The sequence below is a fragment of the Galeopterus variegatus genome, unplaced genomic scaffold (genome assembly GCF_000696425.1).
Source record: "Galeopterus variegatus unplaced genomic scaffold, G_variegatus-3.0.2 Scaffold2018, whole genome shotgun sequence".
Taxonomy (NCBI): domain Eukaryota; kingdom Metazoa; phylum Chordata; class Mammalia; order Dermoptera; family Cynocephalidae; genus Galeopterus; species Galeopterus variegatus.
Window position 1 is genome coordinate 240291 of NW_007728129.1, and position 20290 is coordinate 260580.

Here is a 20290-nt window from a genome sequence, read left to right on the forward strand (position 1 = left end):
GTGAAAACATTTTGTGAGCCTGGCTGCTATGTATGACATTTGAAAATGGATGGTGTGAATGCCAGTGGTGGCAATCAGAGGTGTGTTTGTTTTTCTTGATCAGGAAGTGGTTTCTTTTAAAAGTACAAGGAACACAAAGTGTGTGCGTGTGTGTGTGTGTGTGTGTGTGTGTGTGCGCGCGCGCCTTTGTGTATTTTCTGTCTGTTATACTGTTGCAGGAGAATTATGGCCTTCCAACAATATTGTCCTTTATAGCGGGGTATTTCTGGAGCTTAGCACTGTGACATACTACACTTGATTACAGGATCCAATCAGAGTTTATGTACTCAGAGATCCATTGATGTGATTAATGGTCTCCTAATCATACTTTTATTTCCTAGATTAGCCCTATTTCCTGTAGTTTCACAATTTTTGAGTCATATCTTGAATTATCCTTTATATAGGGGGCCTGAAATCTTTGTGAGAGTATTTTTAATCTATAATTTGCATGATTATTTTCATTTTCTTTGATTTTCTTTTTTTTGCTTGAGGAAAATGAAATTTTGATCTTCCTTTGAACTCTTTGAGTGCTGTTCTATGATAACTAGCCAATCCAGTATAAGCTTTTTTTAAAAAAATATGATTTTATATATGTATTAGTATATATATATAAAAAATTTTAAAACTATATATTTTAACTCCCACCAGCACTAGATCCAGAAGTCTTCCCACAACATTCAACTAGTCTGATTTTTGTTCTCCTCAAAAGTAAAATAAAACATTCTCATATTCTACAAGTAACAGAGAAAGACATCAGGAAATGGCTGTACAGGAAATGCAACTGATCCTTCACTTTACAGTTGAAGTGGTCACAGGACTGGCTATTAAACACAATCTATTAAATGAAAAAGATGATTAGTTCTAAAATCTTTGGGGGCTTTGAATACATTTGAAGATTATTGGCACCTTTGACACCTTACTGACTCTTTTTGAATCTTTTACCTTTTTCAAATGATTGTCTGCATTTGAAATTAGGAACTTTCATGTCCAGTGATTGCTTTAATATTTGCTTTGTTTTCAACAGTGCCCTTAAAGATAGCCGTTTTCCCCCAATGACAAGGGATGAGCTGCCACGGCTTTTCTGCTCAGTGTCTCTGCTCACTAACTTTGAAGATGTCTGTGATTATTTGGACTGGGAGGTAAGACTATAGAAAATTTTAAAAGGAAAATGAAGGTAACTCCTGTGTAGATGTTAAAAATGAGGTCCAGAAAATAACTCTTTCAGCTCATTCTCTATTGTAACAGAGGTTGACAGTAACATGAATAAATAAACCTCACAGTTGAACAATGAAATACGAGTAAAGGAGTTTTTAAAAGGGAAAAGTGCCATGTGTTGTTATAATCCACAAAATGAATTTGGTCTTCATTTTTATCATACTACCTCACCAGAGCACCTCATAAAAGCTGTTAATAAGTAGTAAGAAGGGCTGACTGGAATTTATTTCTCCTCTTATTTCCATTCTGGTGTACTCTGATATAACTGCCACCAAGTAATTAGGTGGCCAGAGGATACATCTCAGAAACAAGAAGCAAGAGTTAGCTAGGATAATAGGGAAATCAGCTCCTGATAATAACAGGGTGTTGGTTAGTTAGAGTTAAAAATGCTAATTCATTCTTGACCACCTTAATTTATTTATGCACTTAAACACACTAACAAATAATATTAAGGTTATATCTAGGATATCTCTGTGCATTGCCATTATCAGAGTAGCCTATATTGATCATATTTTTATTCTTTAGTATGTGAGGTTGGCTGGTTAATGAAGTTCAAAGGTTCTCACCATGATTTGCTTTGGTACTTGGGAGGAGGTAGTTGAGTGTAGGTCTATGAAATTTTACACATGAATGCCCATATTACTGAATGCCTACTGTATTCCAGGCACTTTGCTACGTGTACAAAAGTGTTCAATTTGGCCCCCACTGTAAAGCATCTTATAGTCTAGTAGCAGAGAGAAAATGTACTAGAAAGTAAAGAGAAATAAGTGCTATGAGAATGAAACAATGGGAATTCAGTGATGTACATAGCATTCTCTCTCAATCTCTCTCTCTCTCTCACACACACACACACACACACACACACACACACACACACACACACTTATAAATGGCATTACCATATCATTATGATATAACATGTTTTGATTCTACTGTTGTTTTTGAAAGACCATCCCCCATGGTAACTGAGATATTCTGCCTTGTGGACAGATCACGATCACTGTCTTCACTGTTAATTGGACTTGAATTTTATTTTTGGTTTTGCCCTGATTCCTTGCGAGACTGTGAACAATTTACTCCACTGAGATTGTTTTTCCATATACACAATAAGACAATTAGAAAATTCTTAATCTTCATTTGAAAAAATCTCTATGATATAAATTATTGTTGTTATGCGAGAGCTATTTAAAAACTTCTGCAGAGAGTAGGATGAAAGAGTTCCTTCTGGGTTTTGTGGTAAGGTTTTTTGAAGCATTATCAGAATATGAAAGCATTTTAGAATTTTTGTAAAGGAAGAAATAAAATAAATTGATAGTGATGATCCTAGCAAAGTTGGGATATGTAAAACCTTTTTAGAATTAAAATATCTTACTTTATTGTTTCCTACAAGTTTGTTGTTCCTATTTGATTTTTTTTAAAGAGACATCTACCAATATTATGGAACTTTAAGTACTTTATTTTTAAATGATTCCAAATTATGCCTCCTACTTATTAAAAATATATTACAGTTTGGATGTTTCTTTTACTGTTTTAAGGCTGCTTTTTCTTCTTCTGTAGCCAGAATTTTATATCTGCTTTCTGGATTGCAGGATGCTATCTGTGTAGTGGTGGGAGTGGGAGTGACGATAAGGGGAAAAGCCTGAGATCTAAGGGATGAGCGAGCTGCAGAAACACTTCTACCCTTATTTGAAGCCACTGAGTTGGAAGTACAGTTCTGGCATTGTGTGTGTGTGTGTGTGTGTGTGTGTGTGTGTGTGAGAGAGAGAGAGAGAGAGAGAGAGAGAGAGAGAGAGAGAGAGAGAGAAATGCATATTGCATAAACATGTGGGTGCATGTTTTTGTGGGGAGGGAAACATGGGAGAATCTTACAGCTGTTAAATAGGTATGGGTAAGCACAGAGTATATCCCTGTTGTCTTTAGCCCACTTCAAGCATTGTCTGTAGCTAAAATTAACCTTGATATTGTTGGGGTTTTATGTTCATGAGATGTATCAGCTTTCTGTTAGAAGGATGGGAAGTAAAGCACTTAAGAACTAGTACTGTGGATTCTTTCAGGGCATATTTATCCTCTTTGGGATATCCATCTGCCAGTTTGGATTTCTAGAAGATTCTAGATTGCTTCTACTTGGCATTGTGTATTTAATATATTCCTTAGGGCTTAAATATTGGTGTCTATTAAGTGATGCATTCCTGTTTAAGCAAAAAATATGCACATATATATTTTTGTACTTTTAATATGTAAGCATTTGAAAGTGAACTAGGTACTGCTAGAATGACTATGATATGACAAGTGGAAAAGACTGTCCTTTTCAATTAGTTCATCACTGTTTCAAGTATTTGGCATAAGAGAAACTCATTCCCAAAGAGTAAGGGTGAAATTACATTTTTGAGTACAAGAATGTGATTTGGTCTTAAAAAATGTATCACAGTCAGTGATTGAAAATGGAATGGTATTATTGTTGGAATGATATTCTAAGGTTTATCCTTAATAATTCTGGAAAAGCATTGCTACTTTAAACATAGCAGGCTAAAGTAGAATTAAAGGCATTTTTGAAGAATTATGTATTGATACAATTCCACTCCAGGGTATATACACAAAAGAGTTGAAAACAGGTATTAAAACAAAAACTTGTACATGAATATTTATAGCAGTGATAGCCAAAAGGTGGAAACAACCCAAATGTTTATCAGATGAATGGACAAACAATATGGTATATCCATACAATTGAATATTATTCAGCCATAAAAAGAAATGAAGTCCTGATCAATGCTACAGTGTGAATGAACCTTAAAAACACTATGCTAAGTGAAAGAAGCCAGATATGAAAGGCCATATACTGTGTAATTCCATTTATACGAAATACCCAGAATAAGCAAATCCATAGAGATATTAAGCAGATTAGTGGTTGGCAGGGGTTTGGGGGAGGGGTGTATGGGAAGTGACTGCTTAATGGGTACAAGGTTTCCATTTGGAGTAATGAAAAAATTCTGGAACTAGATAGTGGTGGTGGTTGCACACCATTATGAATATATTTAATGCCACTGAATTGTACACTTTAAAATTGTTAAAACAGTAAATTTTATGTGTATTTTACCACAATGAAAAAATGGAAAATAAATTTTGTGCATACACACTGACTTTCCATGATAGTAATTTTATTAAAGAACATTTTAAAAATTAAAAAAAGTATAAGAAAGAAATGTAAGTCATTCAGAATCACATCACTCTGAGCTAACTGCTGTTAACATTTTGGAATATTTCTTTCCATTCTTTATCTGTGTCTCTGTATCAATAAATCTACATATTTGGTTATGGAACTGAGATCATATTGAATATACAGTCACTATTTAAAAGAAGATTATAGGGGGCCGGCCCGGTGGCGCACTGGATAGTGTGCCGCTTGGGAAGCACGGCGGCGCTCCCGCCCAAGGGTTCGGATCCCACATACAGACCGGTTCCCGCTCACTGGCTGAGCGAGGCGCGGGAGCAACACTGAGGGTTGCGATCCCGTTGCCGGTCCCGGTCCGGTACGGGGGCGACACTGAGGGTTGCGATCCATTGCCGGACACGGAAAAAGACCAAAAAAAGAAGAAGGTTATAGGGAAGTCTTTGTTTATGGCTTATCTTTGTATGTAAGTTATTTATGTATATTGCAAATTTTCTTTTTGAGAAGTCAATCTATTTTATGCAAGTATATGCTTCACTTTGAGAAATTTCACACTGTCAAATAGGTACAACTTTTCCTCCAAAAACGAAAATCCTATTCACCGTAAATATCTAATTTTAACCTTAAATGCAAAGTCTTGTATATGTTTATGCCACAGGGGAAAACAAGGAGATTATTACAGAATTTTAAGAGAATTTTAAAGTCGAAGACAGATAATTATGTTTTACATAAGCAGAAGCTTCTAACGTAGGGCTTTTCTGGCGGAAGTACAGTTTGAGAGTTGACTCCCACTGGCGAAGTGTGTTACTGCAATGGAATTCCTAATTAAAGGGATGAAAATGCCCACATCAAAGCAGGAAGAGGGCAAAGTCTACAAGTCCCAAAGTCTAGAGGTAGGTAACTTCACTAACAAGAGAGACATCCCTGTAGTCATGAGGATGAGGAATGTGAATGGTGGTAATAGCCACCTAATTTTCAGATGATCAGGAAACAAATGAACTGCCATAGGACTGGCTACCATCTTACTGTCTTTTCCATTCATGGTTTTTAACTCAGTCTATTTGAGAACCCTGTTTTGGTAACATTTCTCTAATTTTATAATGGAAATTAGTAGGAAAGTAGGATTTACTTCAGACTTTGTTTCAGGAACTAAAATACTTGTCTTATAATGTGAGGAATGCTTGATAAATGGTTTCACTAGTGGATGTAATTAATTTCAAGTCAAAGTTGAGTTGACAGAATGATCAATAATGTTTCCACATGTTATATTTCGTCAAAACAGTAATTACAACACTTAAACTGAGTGTCTATAGGTAGCCTCTTAAGGAATCTGGATAGTCATTAAAAACAACAAAACCATCCATAAAAGTCTATAAAGATAAACTGGAGCAGTGGCCCCACCCTTTCCAGAATTGCTGATAATTGCCCACGTTGTGTTCTACTTATTGCCCTGGTAGGTATGAGAAGGATGAAGAGTGAATAATTTGTGAACAATATTCATTAACTGATAAGTTGGGATGTCTAGCTGCAAGGCTAAAATGGTTGTTAAATGAGGAAAATTGCTTCCCTAGGGAGAAATCCAACATGATCTGTCTTGTGTTTAAAAACAAAAACTTATCACCATTGTTCTGTGTTCTCCAGTTGACAGCATTATCTTAATTTTGAATGACAGGATGATTGACAGACATGGTGCTTTAGAAAGAAAGAAAAGCTCATGCAGCATGTTGGAGCCCTCCAAAATGACATTTGGCCTAGAACCTGTATAGTTAAACTGTTTGGGAGCCATATGTCCTTTAAAAAAAAAAAATTGAAAGGCTGTAAAACCAATGACATTACAATGGCTGGAGTTTGACTTGAGAGGTGATTCTAGGTGTGTCATCTCATAGCTGCTCATTTTCAGGATAATATAAATGAATAAGCTTTTTGTTTGTGGAAGAACTTGTATAGCAAGTATGCTACCAGTGATTTCGTGGGAGCTAATGTAGCTATTTGCTGACAGAAGTAAAAATATTTTCTAAATTGTAGTCAGGCATCTTTTACTTTTGTGTTTTAGAGACAAGACCATTTGAAGGCATAAGGAAGAAATATTTTCTGTATCCTAAAGTAGGCCTTTAGATCATATTTCAACAGATTAAAGACATTTTCACCAGCCATAAGTCACTTTTTCTTATGTCTAGCTCCCTGGATCACTATCTCACTTGTCTATACAGCTGTCACTTGGACAATACATTGTGGTCCTAAGACAGACTGTTCCTTTTTAGCACACAGCACTTCCATGAAATCAACCCATGCTGGGTGGGGCTGGCCAGCATGATTCTTGTGTGATGCCAAAAATCTGTCCCTGGTTTATAAAGCTAGACCACAAACCCCTAGTGTCGCTCTGTCCCTAAAGTACCAAAGCATCTGCCATTGTACGTTACCCTTGCTGGACTCCTGGTACACAGAGAGCTGCACTTCATTTTAAAAGCAACCTCCAAAGCACACCTCTTGAGCCATCACAGCTCCATTTCTGACGTATTTGGTTGCAGTTAATAATAGGGCACCTTTGTAACAGCCTTCATGAGAGTAAACAGATGAGATGAATAAATTGGCTACCAACATTATCTTCCATATATTTTAGAAGGTAATGTGCTCCTTTTCACCCTCACTCCCCCCTTGAAGGCTTACTGGGAGTTTTTTTTTAGCTCCTCTTAATGTACCACTGAAAACAGAGTTCCCATTCATACACAGATGGTTAGCATGACTCACAAAGTGACCAAGTGAAATGACTTCTAGTTGTATATGTTCTGTTCCCCCCAACCCCGTTATTTTTCCCCCACTATGACGCACACCATGTTTTTCCTCTCTTCTAACGTAAGATTTCCACCTTTTTAAAAAATATGGGCTTCATGTATCTGAAAAAATGCTTTTTACCGTATTTTCCCAGGGACCTTGAGATTTTTGTATAAGACATCACTATCATTATTATTTTTTAATCTTTGTCTTGATGCTCTACTTTAAATGTTTTTTCAAATGCCATGGAGCATTGGGAAAGGAACGCTTCATGCTTCCTGGCCATCTAGAAAGAATTTGCTGTGCATCAACAAGTCAATGTATAAGAAACATTTCCTAGTGAGGAAAGAAGTCATACAAAGTAACATCTTAGAAGGTGATTGAATATGTAAAAATTCTGCCAGCTGTTGGTGCCCTTAGTGACATGGGCTGCTCAGTCCATTCTCAGGCCTCCTCTGGTTGCTTCTTGCTTCCCTCCCAGTGTGTTGTGTGGTAGGGGAAGTTTTCCTGCTTCTTTCCCCATAATCCACAAACTCTTTTCCTGTGCCTTCTCTAGTTCCTTTATAGTCTATTCCTTTACAGTCTGGTTCCCTTACAGTCTATTCTTTCATGTACGCTTTGCCTGTGTGTGTGTGTATTCCCAACATTTAATAAAAAGAATGCTGAATTTTGGGAATGAGGAAAGTTGGGTTCTGTTCCTGACTGCCACTGCCCAGTTCTGTGACCTTTCTGGACCTCAGTTTCTTCACCTGGAAGCTGAAAAAGTTGGCATAGGTAATACCTGAGGTCTTTCTGGACTTTTGACAGAATGTGGTTTTGTGACTGACTCCCTTTTTAAAAATGGCTTCTGTTTCATTTTATGTTCACAGAATGAATCACCACTAGCCATTTAGAAGTCCTAAGAAGTCCCTAACTTTTAAAATGGTCATTGCCAGCTTAAATGTAGGCAACAAAAATGAAAAATAGTCCAATTTTTAAAAATTGTGCGTTCTATATTTCTTTTTCACAAAAGAATTCTCTTTAGGAAGAAAAATATTCTAAGCCATTAATAATTTTATTTCTGTATCATCCTGTATTAAGTCAGTATTATATATTTTAATCCAAATTAAGTAACACATGAGGGAAGGAGTGATTATTCACTTTATAAATAGATATTTTGCTTTGCAGAAGGACTCACTATAGGGCTTCTTTATTGTCTTCCTCATGACTTTAAGATTAATTTACTTATGTAAATTCAACCCACATGTAACTTTTTAGGAACAAATCTCTTTTGCAGACTGAGTTAAACTGCACTGAGTCAGATATTCAATGGACAGTTCTAACTTGAATAAGATTTTTCTTAATTTCTTATCAGACAAACAACATTATTTCATATCAGGTATGTTTGACAAGAGGTGACTCCCCTCATCTCCCCACCAGCCTTGGAAAGTAAACTAAGTCACATCTCTAAATATTGAGAAAACTTTATAACTTTAGTTTTCTTGTCTGTAAATTCACTCCCTTCCTCATTCCTTTTTTTAAAATGGTAGGAATGCATTTTTCTAACTTTTGATGAAAAGCAGGCTTTTTATTTAAAGGTCACCTGTGTTGCCTGAACTTTCCTTGGGAAGCTTCAGGATGTGCAATTTTTTTGGAATGCTCATTATAATTAATCGTTACAGAGAATTGGTTGTTTTCCTTTAATTGCACTCTGAGCTGTCACTTGTTCTCTGCAAAGCCTTAGAGTAAGAACAGTTTCTTTCACTGCAAATGATGTATAAACATGTTTGGCTTCAAAACTTTTCAAAGCACCTCTTCATTAGCCATACTTTATTTAAAATCTTACTAATTCTTTAAAAGTTCATGGGGGTGATTATTAGGTAGTTCAGGTATTTTAGAGCTGTGTGTCAGCTATTAGTTAAAATAAATGTTATCAGATTGTTGTTCAGTGGCCTTTGTGAAATAAATTGGCAGGCTTGTGTTCCTGATAGACAAGATGTCTAAGTTTCCTACATGAATCAAAATTGGTGCTAATTGGTCCTTTGGTAAGCTCTGCAAAAGCCAAGAATTGGTTCACAGAGACTGGACTAATTTTAAGCTAAAAGTGACTAATATTCAGGGATTTTAGAGAAGACCAGCACATATGTATTTTGATCAAAGGGACCTTTGCAGGTTGTTTTCACAAAATAACAAAAGAAAAAAAAAAAAAAAACTTCAGCTGAGGTAGATGATGAAGCAGAGATTTTATAGTAGAATATGTTAAAAGGTTACTCATGTCCAAGCGATGGCTTTGCAATCAATTATTCTTTTTGATTTATGTTTCTAGTATTTCTTCTGCTTCTAAAGGCTTCTCAAAGGATATTTGAAAGCAAGGACAGCTACAGGAACTGGTCAGATAGTGAATAAAAACAGCTTAAAATATAGTCCTTGGTGGTGTTTCAGCTGGTTTAGGAGAAAAATGTTTTATAAGTCACTTAAGAGTTATCTATCTCTAGTACTAGTAGAGTTATCTCCGTACTACGATTACGGGCCTCTTTATTTTCTCCTTTATACTTTTCTAAAGGGATTTTTTCTTTTGGTAATATGTGTGTACTACTTTTATAAACAGGAAAAGATAATTCATGTTTGCAATTTTTAAGGTTTACAAAAGTAAAAATTACTGAGGAAAAAAAATGCTGAATTGCAGCAACACTATTTCAAAATTTACAATTTGGCCAGATTCTGAAGGGATCGTGTTAATCAGATGGATACCTTCAGAACGTCAGACTTGCTTCCCCAATTGGTGGGTGGATTGAAGTAATGCAGAGTCATGACTGTGAGGATTTGATGGGCAGATCTAGATAATATATATTCTAAATTTTTTTTTCGTAGTATCAGGTGTGGGGGAAGTGTTTCATTAGGATTTGTACAAGTCGTTATCAGTCTCTGATTAAAATCTTAATTTTTCTTGCCCAAAGAAGAATTATTCAAGAGGTTAAACTTGGAATAAGCTCAAGTCTGAAGTATTTTCCTTATTTATGTTTAATTTGTTTTACTGGGGAAAAGAAGAGTCACTGTTTTCAGAAGGCTGAGCAGGGGTGGGGCAGAAGGTACTGTGGGATGATGAGTGCAAGTATGGAATGCACCACACTGTGGGTTTTGTGCTTTTAGGAGAAATAGCACATATGGTTTTTTTCCTCCTAAGAATATAAGAAACGCCAGACTCTGGGTCAGACCCATGGATAGTCCAATGCACTGTTTGTTTCTGTCCGTGGTACCCAGGGCTGTTTTGTGAGAGAGCACGCGTGTTTTCTGGGATGCTGCCTCTGAAGGTTAGGGGGTGAGCCAAACATCCTGAACTGCTCTCATTAGGAACAGAGTCCTTTCATTCAATTCAATGGGACTGGCATATTGAGCCTGGCAGGTCAGCCTTATGTGAATGGCCAGTAACTGGCTGCCTTGTTAATTGCAAAGCATATTTTGCCAAAAGAGTTCATCCAAAAAGACATGTCAAACAACTTTCGACTCTTTGACCTCCTGATATTTTTTGTTTTTCAAGATGAACTCCCTGAAAATTGGTGAAGTAAGCCATGGCCATATTGTTACAGGGAAAACCAGCATTTGGTTCTAAAAATTGGGAAGAGTAGGACTGATTGTGGCATTTACTAAGGCAGGTTGTCACCTGAGGAAGGGCATTGGTTCTTTTTGCCAGGATGTGATCACAGGAAGATTTAGCTTTGAGGGTCAAGACTGTGGAGGTAATTGTGGACCCAAATGGTCAAAGGTTTGCATGGAGCCTACTCATCTTAGCCAGAGCACATTTTATACTCATTTCTGCTTTTAGCCAGATGACTCTTTTTCACATTTCAGCATATTCAGATTGTTGCCTTGCTGATCAGATTCACAAATAAGAGTGAGACCTTTTTGTACTGCTGCTAGTGGATTACAGGACTAACACTTGCCTTATAGACAGACTAGGGTATATTAAGCTTTGACTATGCAATTGTGAGACACATAATATGGGCCATGTATTATAATGGAGTGGGAGAGGGCACTTTTAAAAAATGCTCTTGTGTTGAGGGTCACTGCATTAGAGGATAATAGTTTTAAGTGATGCCACATTTCTAACAAGGGACCAGATAACGAGGATAAATGAAATCTGTAGACAGTCTCAAAGCTTCATTTTAGCCATTATTTATAATCTCTTCTCCTACCAAACCTTTTACTTTGTAGCAAAATTGATTAATTTGTATGTATCTCTTCTTTCTGTGCCCACATGCTGTCTGATAGAGGAGTGAACAAATAGAGAAATGGACAAGAGAGGAAAGAGGATGCGGTGGAGGCCAGGTGGAGATGGCGAGGCCAGGTGGAGATGGTGATGCCACAATCCCCAAAGTGGATAATCAACCCCAGAATAATTATGATATATTTTAGGGTCTTAACATTAATCTTGATATTTAATCATTCTGAACAATGTTAAAAACAAAAGATTGTATAATAGCATTAATAAAAATCACTTGCTATGGAATGGTTCAGAATAAATATGGCTTTCTTTTTAGCATGAAATAGGAATCTGTTGAATTGGTCTTAATGTTCTCTCAGCACACACAGATACAGCTCTGTTTAATTCCATATCCTCTTATCTATAAGTCCTGCATTTAATTTACTACGATTCGAGTTGATTTATAGCTTTGCTTAGCAAAAGTACAGTCTTGATTAAAAGAATATTATCACAGCTAATGGACCTTGAAAGCATTTCTTTTTCTCAGACCTAATAATTTTGAAAAGGACCTGCAGACTCCCATAAGGCTAGATTTGCAAGACTTTAGTTTTTTCCCACCTGGCTGTACTTTGGACAGTGGTAGGATTAGCTAGAGATATGTTTGGTAGGATAGTTTTCCCATATGCTGTCTCCTAATCCATCCTTAGAAATATAAAGTTACTGTGATAGAGTTTTAGAGCAGGTCTGCTTCAGGGAATCCCAGTTCTCTGGTTAGCTGATCTCTTACCTAGCTGATAACTGCCACCATAGCATTTGTCCCTTGGGATGCTGCTGGGCCAAAGGCTTCTCCAGTCTGTGTAAGGGAGGATTTAATTATTATGCATGAGGGTTACATTTTGGAGTTGCAGCTGTGACAGATGCCTCCCTGGAGCAATATGGAATTAGTTTTGGTGCTCATTTCAGTGGAGATGACTTAATTTGCAAACCCAGTGATTTCCACAGGTTGGCCATAATCGGTCCTTCTCCACAGCAGGCCATTTTCCACTCTCCTGTTTTCATTGTGCAGTATGACTATTTGGTGGCGTCTGTGGATCTAGAAATAAAGAAAATGCTGTTGCTCAACAGGTGACAAAAAGCTATTATGCTTTGATTCTGTTAAGAACGTTATTACCATGCTTCTGATTCTACTAGTTGAAAAAATGAGTCACTCTGGTTTTGGCTTTGCTTTCTGGAGTATGTTTTTGACCTATGAAAAAAGTTATTTCTCACAAAGGAATCACTTTAAAATCACCATACCTACAGTTCAATTTACAGAGGCTTTCAACTGTTCAGAATCATAGGAACCCAAAAAGGAATTAAAAGTTGTAAATGTGGTACTTAAGAAAAAAATCAAAATTCTCCTATTTTATCAAATTTGATAGTGGTCCTTCTCAAAATACAAAAGTAAATAGAGCAGTCTTATTTGTGAGGAATTTTATTTTGGTCAACATGTCCTTTGATTTTGGTCTAACCACATATATACTTGTGTGTGTGTGTGTGTGTGTGTGTGTGTGTGTACACATATATAAAAGCAGCTTTATTAAGATATTCACATAGCCTACAATTAGTCTTAACCTCTTTTAATTGTAAATTATGAGGCTTTAAAATCTCTGACATTTTTGTTGAAGAACACAGAATGTACTCCTATGAAGAAAGGAATTATGTGTCTAAATTACCCCCCATTTGCCTAAATCACTTTTTTTTTCAATACGTAGCCACAATTTGTCAGAGCTAGAATGGTTATTAGAGGTTATCTAGTGCAGCTAGAATAAAAATCACCTGGGGAGTTGTTCTTTTAAATTTTACTTGCTGAAGCATGAAACCTCCCTTAAATTCTGATAAATTTTACAGCCCCATCCCCACCCCATGCCAGTTAAATATCACTGATTTCGTCTGACATTCTCATCTCACAAATAGGGAGACATTCTTCCTCTCCCAATTTTGACTAGACACCTTAATAAACACTAAAATTCTTTTCAATTTTAACATGACAGATTTTTGATAAATAGAGTAGAAGAATCAAAATTCACTTCAGTGAATGATGGAGCATAAATTACTTACACTGTATATTTTAAAAAACAAATTATGAAGAATCTGATATTGTCAAAGGAAAAAAATTCAAAGTCACTGATCAGGAAGTCAGTATACAGAAAATGTTGCAAATTTGTCATTGTCTCAGTACTATGTCAGGCACTGGGGAGATTAGTAGATGTCCTTTATCCTGGAATTGCCTGATAGCCAAGCATTCATATTTCTTCTCAGCTGTCCATGGTCATTTCCCACAGGGTATGGGAGGCCTTATTGTGTTAGTTTTTAAACAGCTGCCCTGGTTGCATTTTTAGCCAAAGAAGATTCATAAGAATACTTATATTAAATAGATAAAAGAAATAGCCACAGAGATATGCTTTAATAAAAAACAAAAACTGCTCAGAAGATCTGACAGGCTCTAATGGCTGAATGTGTGAAGACCTGGGTAAAAAATAAAATGGATTTCCCAGAGAACTTTTTATTCCCTGAAAAATTGGAAAATTTCAGGCAGAAGAAACAAAAGAGGTTTTCATTGACCCCTTTTCCTCTTGTAGACCTTTACATCCATACAGATGGAAAGAATAAAGGTCTATGACTTCACTCACCTGCTCGGATAAGAAGCCTCCATCCTGGGTAATAATGTTTACCTGGTCTTACATCTTCCCTCCAGTACCTTGGACAACCTGACACTCTACTTGGGAACCACTGATCTGAGGCAACCACAGATTTGGGAGAACAGAATGGGTTGTTGTGTTTTGGAAATTTCATTTTAACTATCAATGTTTACAAAGAAGTTAAGAACTTTTAATGATCTTTAGCTCTATACACTATTCTATGTGAGATATGAGGAGGAAGGTCAAATATCTTTTGATTGTATGCTAATAAAAGGACAAACACATTACTTTTCAAAAACATTAGCAAGAAATTGCCCACACTTACATAGACTACCTTTTCTCGGGCATCACCAAAAGTTTGTTTCACATAAAAAAGTTACAGTGGTCTCTGGCTAGTATAAAGAGAATGTGCAAAAACACCCTGCCCTGAAGTGATTTGAAATCTTTATTGCTGTTAAGTTGAACAGCACTGCACGAGGGCAGTGGTGTAGATGGAGAGGGAGAGGTTGCCACTGGCCCACTCTAAACCATAATATGTTTTTTAGAAATACTCTCTGTACTGGATGATGATGTAGGATCTGGTTGTTTTTATTACTTTTTTTTTTCAGTCTTACCTGACTGTGTTTGCTTGCCAACATACAATTCAAGGTTTTAAAGGGACTAGACAGCTTGGGAGGGGGTCAGCACTGGAAGTTTTGGAACTTAATCTGAAGTGGTGAGTGCACCTGCAAAATAGGATGGCTGTTTGCTCTCTTTGAAGTCAGTTTCCTTTGCCTAGTTCCTTATTGTCATGAGCCACAATTTGGGAGTGGGGGCAGGATTCTTGCCATCAACTGTCTTATTCTACACACAGCCCTGGAATGGCTGTTCCAGTTTTCCAAAAGAATAGCATAGCCCAGCGCATGTTGGGCATGTGCAAATCAGTGTTTTCAGTCTCCATGGCCATCATAACGGCCTTCAAATCCAAAGTCAAAGCTTTAGAAAAAGAAAACTGATATGTCCTTCTAAGAACAAGGGGAAAGGAAGAATTGCATTCTCTTGAAAGTTGAATTATAATCTTTTCTTTCTGATTCTATGAAGAAGACTGTACTAATAAAACTACCAATTTCTTTCAGGTGGGTGTACATGGCATTAGAATAGAATTCATCAATGAAAAAGGATCAAAACGCACCGCCACCTACCTACCAGAGGTTGCAAAGGAGCAAGGTCATTGTCGTACTTTATTTCATATGATCTGGTGAATAATTTAAACAAATATACAGATTGAAAAGCAATACCTTGCAGTTATGTCTGATAATTGATCAGTGTCAAATGATTAGAAATGACTCTTCCATCACTGCCACTGCAATGTCTGTATCAAATCAGTGATTTAGTCACACAGAAGTTGAATTTCTGCACTGAAGTTTGACAGCATAAACACATAAATGTATATTTTCAAAAAAGCAAAGATTTGTAAAAGTTGGGTTTCAATTTAGGTAACAGTTTGCTACTAATTTGAAATGCCATTTTCCTATATTATATTGTGCTGTAGCATAAACCAGCATTTTCTTTGACAGCCACATAGTTCCTTGTCATTGTCAATATCAAATGTTTCATTCTTAGTGGTTGCCATCACTCATTCTGCTAATATTATGATTGTAGGTTTCCCATTAAGATTGGGAGCATTGAAAATACATGAAGTATTAGAGTTTTATATACTTGGTCTACACTTCCCAATCAACAAACATTTTCCTGTTTCACAGATATAACACAGACCTTTATGAACCAACCCTGTAACACAAAGTAACTTTTCACTCTGTAGTATTTTGTCATTTTTAGCCATCACTAAGTTCTAGTTTCATGGTAGTTGAAATGATTGTCTTTTTTTCTTTTGTCTTATGGAAATTTTCTTCTTATCAGAAAGCATTTGTAATTTGGTTTTCCCATGTTTGTTTATATAATTGTGCGATATGTAACAGCAAGATTTAATATTATTAAACCCTCAAACAAGAAAATTAATCTTTAAGGCAGTTACCTAAAAATTTGTTTGGGTTGCTTTAGAAAATGTCTTAATCATGCAGTATCTTTGACTTCATAAAGCATACATAAGAGGTAGAGGGCCTCAGATATTAGTATACCAATAATGCCCTTGATTATTATACACAAATATACTTGATTGATTATAGAAGATACCATTAGGAACAGCAATTACCATAAGGTAGTGTGGGAGTCCTAAATACTACTGATTTGGCACAATGACATTTAGGCTTCTCCCTCTTTTATAAAGATGTCACTGTTAGAGGAAAGTAAAGTGGTTGTGGTTTCTTACAGAGACATGACTGAGCAGTTCCTGCCAGCCTCTTAGGCTCCTTGACTTTGAATGTGGTTGAGATAAAGAAGCCAATGTTGTTAGACATTGTGGATAGCTAGAGTTTAAGGTGTGTGGTGATGAACCTGCTTCTGTACAGGATAAAATCTTAGCTCTTCTGTATGATTGTTTTTAGGACCAAAGGAGTTGATGTCATTTGGTGACAATAATAGCTGACCTCTACAAAGTCATTTTGCATTTAACCAAAGGTGCTTATTACATGTTCTTGACTTATGTTTTATCTGGTCAACTCTCCACAGGATGGGACCATATTCAGACCATAGACTCCTTACTGAGGAAAGGAGGATACAAAGCTCCAATTACTAATGAATTCAGGAAAACCATAAAACTGACCAGGTACAGAAGGCATTTTCTAGCACAAGTCTAACCGGCACATTTCGACGTGTATGCCTATAACCCTTTGATTTCTTTAGTGTCTCTAATTATATTTGCTTCTCTTTTCTGAAACATAATGGGAATGAATGGCAGGGCCATACTAAGGGTGGATACAATGGAACTCTGCTTGGCAGTAAAGCCCATATGATGTATGAGCCCATCCTTCCCATCTTTAGCTCTGTGTGATTACTCCGGCTTTGTACGAGCAAGCTCTCTGAGACTTTAGACTATGTTATTGGAGAAAGTACCTGAATTAGCTGTTGGCTAGCTTTTGACATTGCTTAGCAGAACCCCAGGATTCTGATAACTAGTCCTCAAATTTTAATTTAACCTTCAAATTTTGGCAGTGGCAGAAGTGTACCATGAGAGCTTGCAGGCAAACACAATTTAGCTAAACGCAAATGCTAAATAAGTTTTGGCGTGGAATAATAGGGATACTTATTTTAAAAGGAAAATATTAAATAATGTAGGAAAATGGGTTGCAGTTTCCTTTTATTTCAATTTCATAAAACCAGATTGAAGGCCTGTAGTCTAAAAATGGACTATTCTCAGCTCTGAGTTATACATTTGAAAATTCTTGCATATCTGTTCCTGCTGGTTGACAGTCGTGGAGAATAGAAGGGCATGCACAAAACAATTATTAATATAAGGCAGAATATGATGGATGATGTAAGATGATAAAGTATGTAAAGAGGAATTCAGGCGGGTGGGGGAAAACAGAAGGTTTCAAAGAGGAAGTCCATATAGGTCTGGGCTTGAAGAATGGTAGAATATTTAACAGGTAGAGAGTGAGAGAGGAAAGGAAGTCCCTTAAAGAGGACCTTGCAAGTAAAGGCATGTAGGTGGTGAAGTACAAACAAGTTCTGAGGAATGTGAAATAGTTCGATTAAGGTGGTCTTTCAGTGTTCTTAGAGAAGGTGGTCATTAGAAAGTCGGTTGGATCAGAACAAGGAGGGTCTTAAGTTCCAGACTAAGAAGTTTGGACCTGACTCTTTAGGCAATTGGTAGGAACTGAAGGATTTTAAACAGATGGACTTGGGGGGATATAAGCTTGGAACTGGAAACAGGAAAATGAGCTAGGAAGCATTTCTGTTATCTACGAATCTGTGGCAATCATCTAAAAGAAGTGCAGTGGGGGCCTTAACTAGCATTCTGGCAATGGGATGGGAGGAAAGGTGGGGACAGATATGAAAATATTGTGGAAGAAATGAAAGGACATAGTCAACATTTAGAAGTAAGGAAATCAAGGCTTTAATCTAGATCAAAGGGACCAAGGTCATCCCTTTAACCAAGGTAGGGACCACAGGAGGGGCGTTAGGTTTATGCACTGATTCTGGATCTGAAGTGCTTCTTGGGATATCTATATAAAATGTCTAGCAGGTCACTGAAAATATATGTGTATAGAGCTCATGGCTAGAGATGATGCTTTGGGATCATCTATAAAGAGATCATAGTTGAAGGATATAGGGTTCACTGAGGGGAACAGAGTATAGAGCCAGAGGAATGGAAGATAGAAACAGGAAAATCCTACAAGGCAGGGGTAGGAGTAGCAATCACAGATAAGGAGCAGTCTCAGAGGCAGAGGGAGAACCCATGGGACCAGAGGGCTTCAAGAAGGGAGTGGTGAGTGGTATCATAGTGCAAAGGTCAAGCAGAATCAGGGACAGCCTTCAACAGAGCTGTTTCCATGGAAGAGTGGCAGCAGAAGCCAAGGAGCACTGGGGCAAGGAGTAGTGTGAGATGGAGGCTGAAGGTAGAAAATACACATTACTATTGTGGGAAATGTGGCAATGAAAAGAAAGCTAGACGTGGGGGGAAAGAGAGGGTTCGGGATACCGGGATGAAGAAAAGTTGTTGTTGTTAATGACAAGACCTAAGTAGATGTGTGGACAGCATAGGAATAGTAAAAGAAGGAAGGATGGGAGATCTTTAAAGAATAGTCAAGTGAAGGAGATGCATACATAATGGCAAAAGGTTGGCTTTCCCCTGTTCCTTCCTGTTAGCAAACTGGGGCTGAGGGGGTAAATTGCCAGAAGAATAAAACAATAAAAACAAGGAGTACTAGAGTGGAAAGAGCACTGGATGCAGCTTTCCAACTTACTAGGTTGGTGACACTGGGCAAATCACTGCTTCTCTTTGGGCCTGTTTCCCGATCTATAAAATTTTCTCTAAAGTCCCGCTTAGTTCTGACAATGACGTGTCATCTATTTCTCAATGTTCACTTCTCTCTTCCCTGACTTTCTTTCAGGTACCGTAGTGAAAAGATGACCCTGAGCTATGCTGAATACATTGCTCATCGCCAGCATCATCATTTTCAGAATGGCATTGGGCATCCCCTTCCGCCATACAACCATTATTCCTGACACTGAGCCGCACAACCAGTCACTGGGCCTCTCTGCAGACCTCTTCCCAGGAGACCCTACACCTTCTTGGTCTAGCTATCTCTTTTACTGTACCATTTTATGATGATAGTTTCCGTTGCCATGGTGAAGCTTTGACATCCTCAATTAAGATCATCATGGTAACGGGTAGGAAAACAGCGTTTGTTAAGAAGATCCTGTTTTATTATTTTAGATCTTTTTTTTTTTTTTTTTTTTTTTTGCAGCATATATAACCTTTGGGTTTTCTTTCCTTACAATATTGTGTAGAATTTTGCTTTGCTTTCTCAATCAGGTTTCTGTCTTTCTGTCCTTGCTTTCCATTCTGTCTTCTTTCTTTCCTTTCTTTCCTTCCTTCCTTCCTTCCTTCCTCTTTCTTTCAACTGTGGATAGAAGAAAGTGTGCAGTTTTTAAGTATTTTATTTAGGTTTATCTTTAGTTTTCCTCAGTTAAGATAGTTGTTTTTTGATAGCTGAGTTTGGGAGTAATGCATATCAAATTCAGGTATTTGTATATTCTTGAATTTGTCTAATATTCACTTTGCTATGAGAGCTTAGTATTTGGGTCTTCACTCTTTGCGTATATGTTTTTCCCATGGTTAAAATATATGAACTTTATTTCTAGTAGCAAACATTTGAAAGTCCATGATAGGGCTTGTCACAGAGAGTGAGAAATCATTTATGCTTACCGTGCTGGTTAGCAACAGATAGGAGAGACTGCCTCATCACTTTATAGAACCAATTTACAAACTAAAACACTGTTTTAAGAAAGTACAAACTACCTTTCATATAGGCTACAGAAATCATTTTAAAGAGCAGCAAATATTAGGAAGGAAGCAGATACAGAATTTAGTGCCTTTGCAAAGAATATAATTAAGTGGAATTAAGAGGGGTTAGAAAAGGCAATTTAGAGAAATATTCTTGTAAAATTCTATTGTTTCTATATGTGAAACAACAGATTAGATAAATTCCTTACTCTTAAGTATTTTTTTAAGCTGAAAAAAATTTATTTTGAGCAAAAACCAAAAAGAGACATTTGTCTATTTTATATTAATTTAAATTTGTTAGCTTTAGGTTTCATGATTGGCCAGAGACAATTTTAGCTACCATCTAAAGA

General features: G+C 36.9%; 1 protein-coding gene across 2 annotated transcripts in view; it reads left to right on the top strand.

Annotated features, from left to right (window-relative positions):
- The window catches only part of AMMECR1 (Alport syndrome, mental retardation, midface hypoplasia and elliptocytosis chromosomal region gene 1), a 115287-nt gene extending 95941 nt beyond the window's left edge, over positions 1–19346 (top strand). For both annotated transcript variants that reach the window (XM_008580100.1, XM_008580101.1), the window contains 4 exons: positions 1064–1178; positions 15169–15259; positions 16661–16757; positions 19045–19346. In XM_008580100.1, the coding sequence (XP_008578322.1) occupies positions 1064–1178; positions 15169–15259; positions 16661–16757; positions 19045–19159 (418 nt within the window). In that variant the 3' untranslated portion in view covers positions 19160–19346. The remainder of the gene's footprint in view (positions 1–1063; positions 1179–15168; positions 15260–16660; positions 16758–19044) is intronic.
- Positions 19347–20290: the final 944 nt, after the last annotated feature.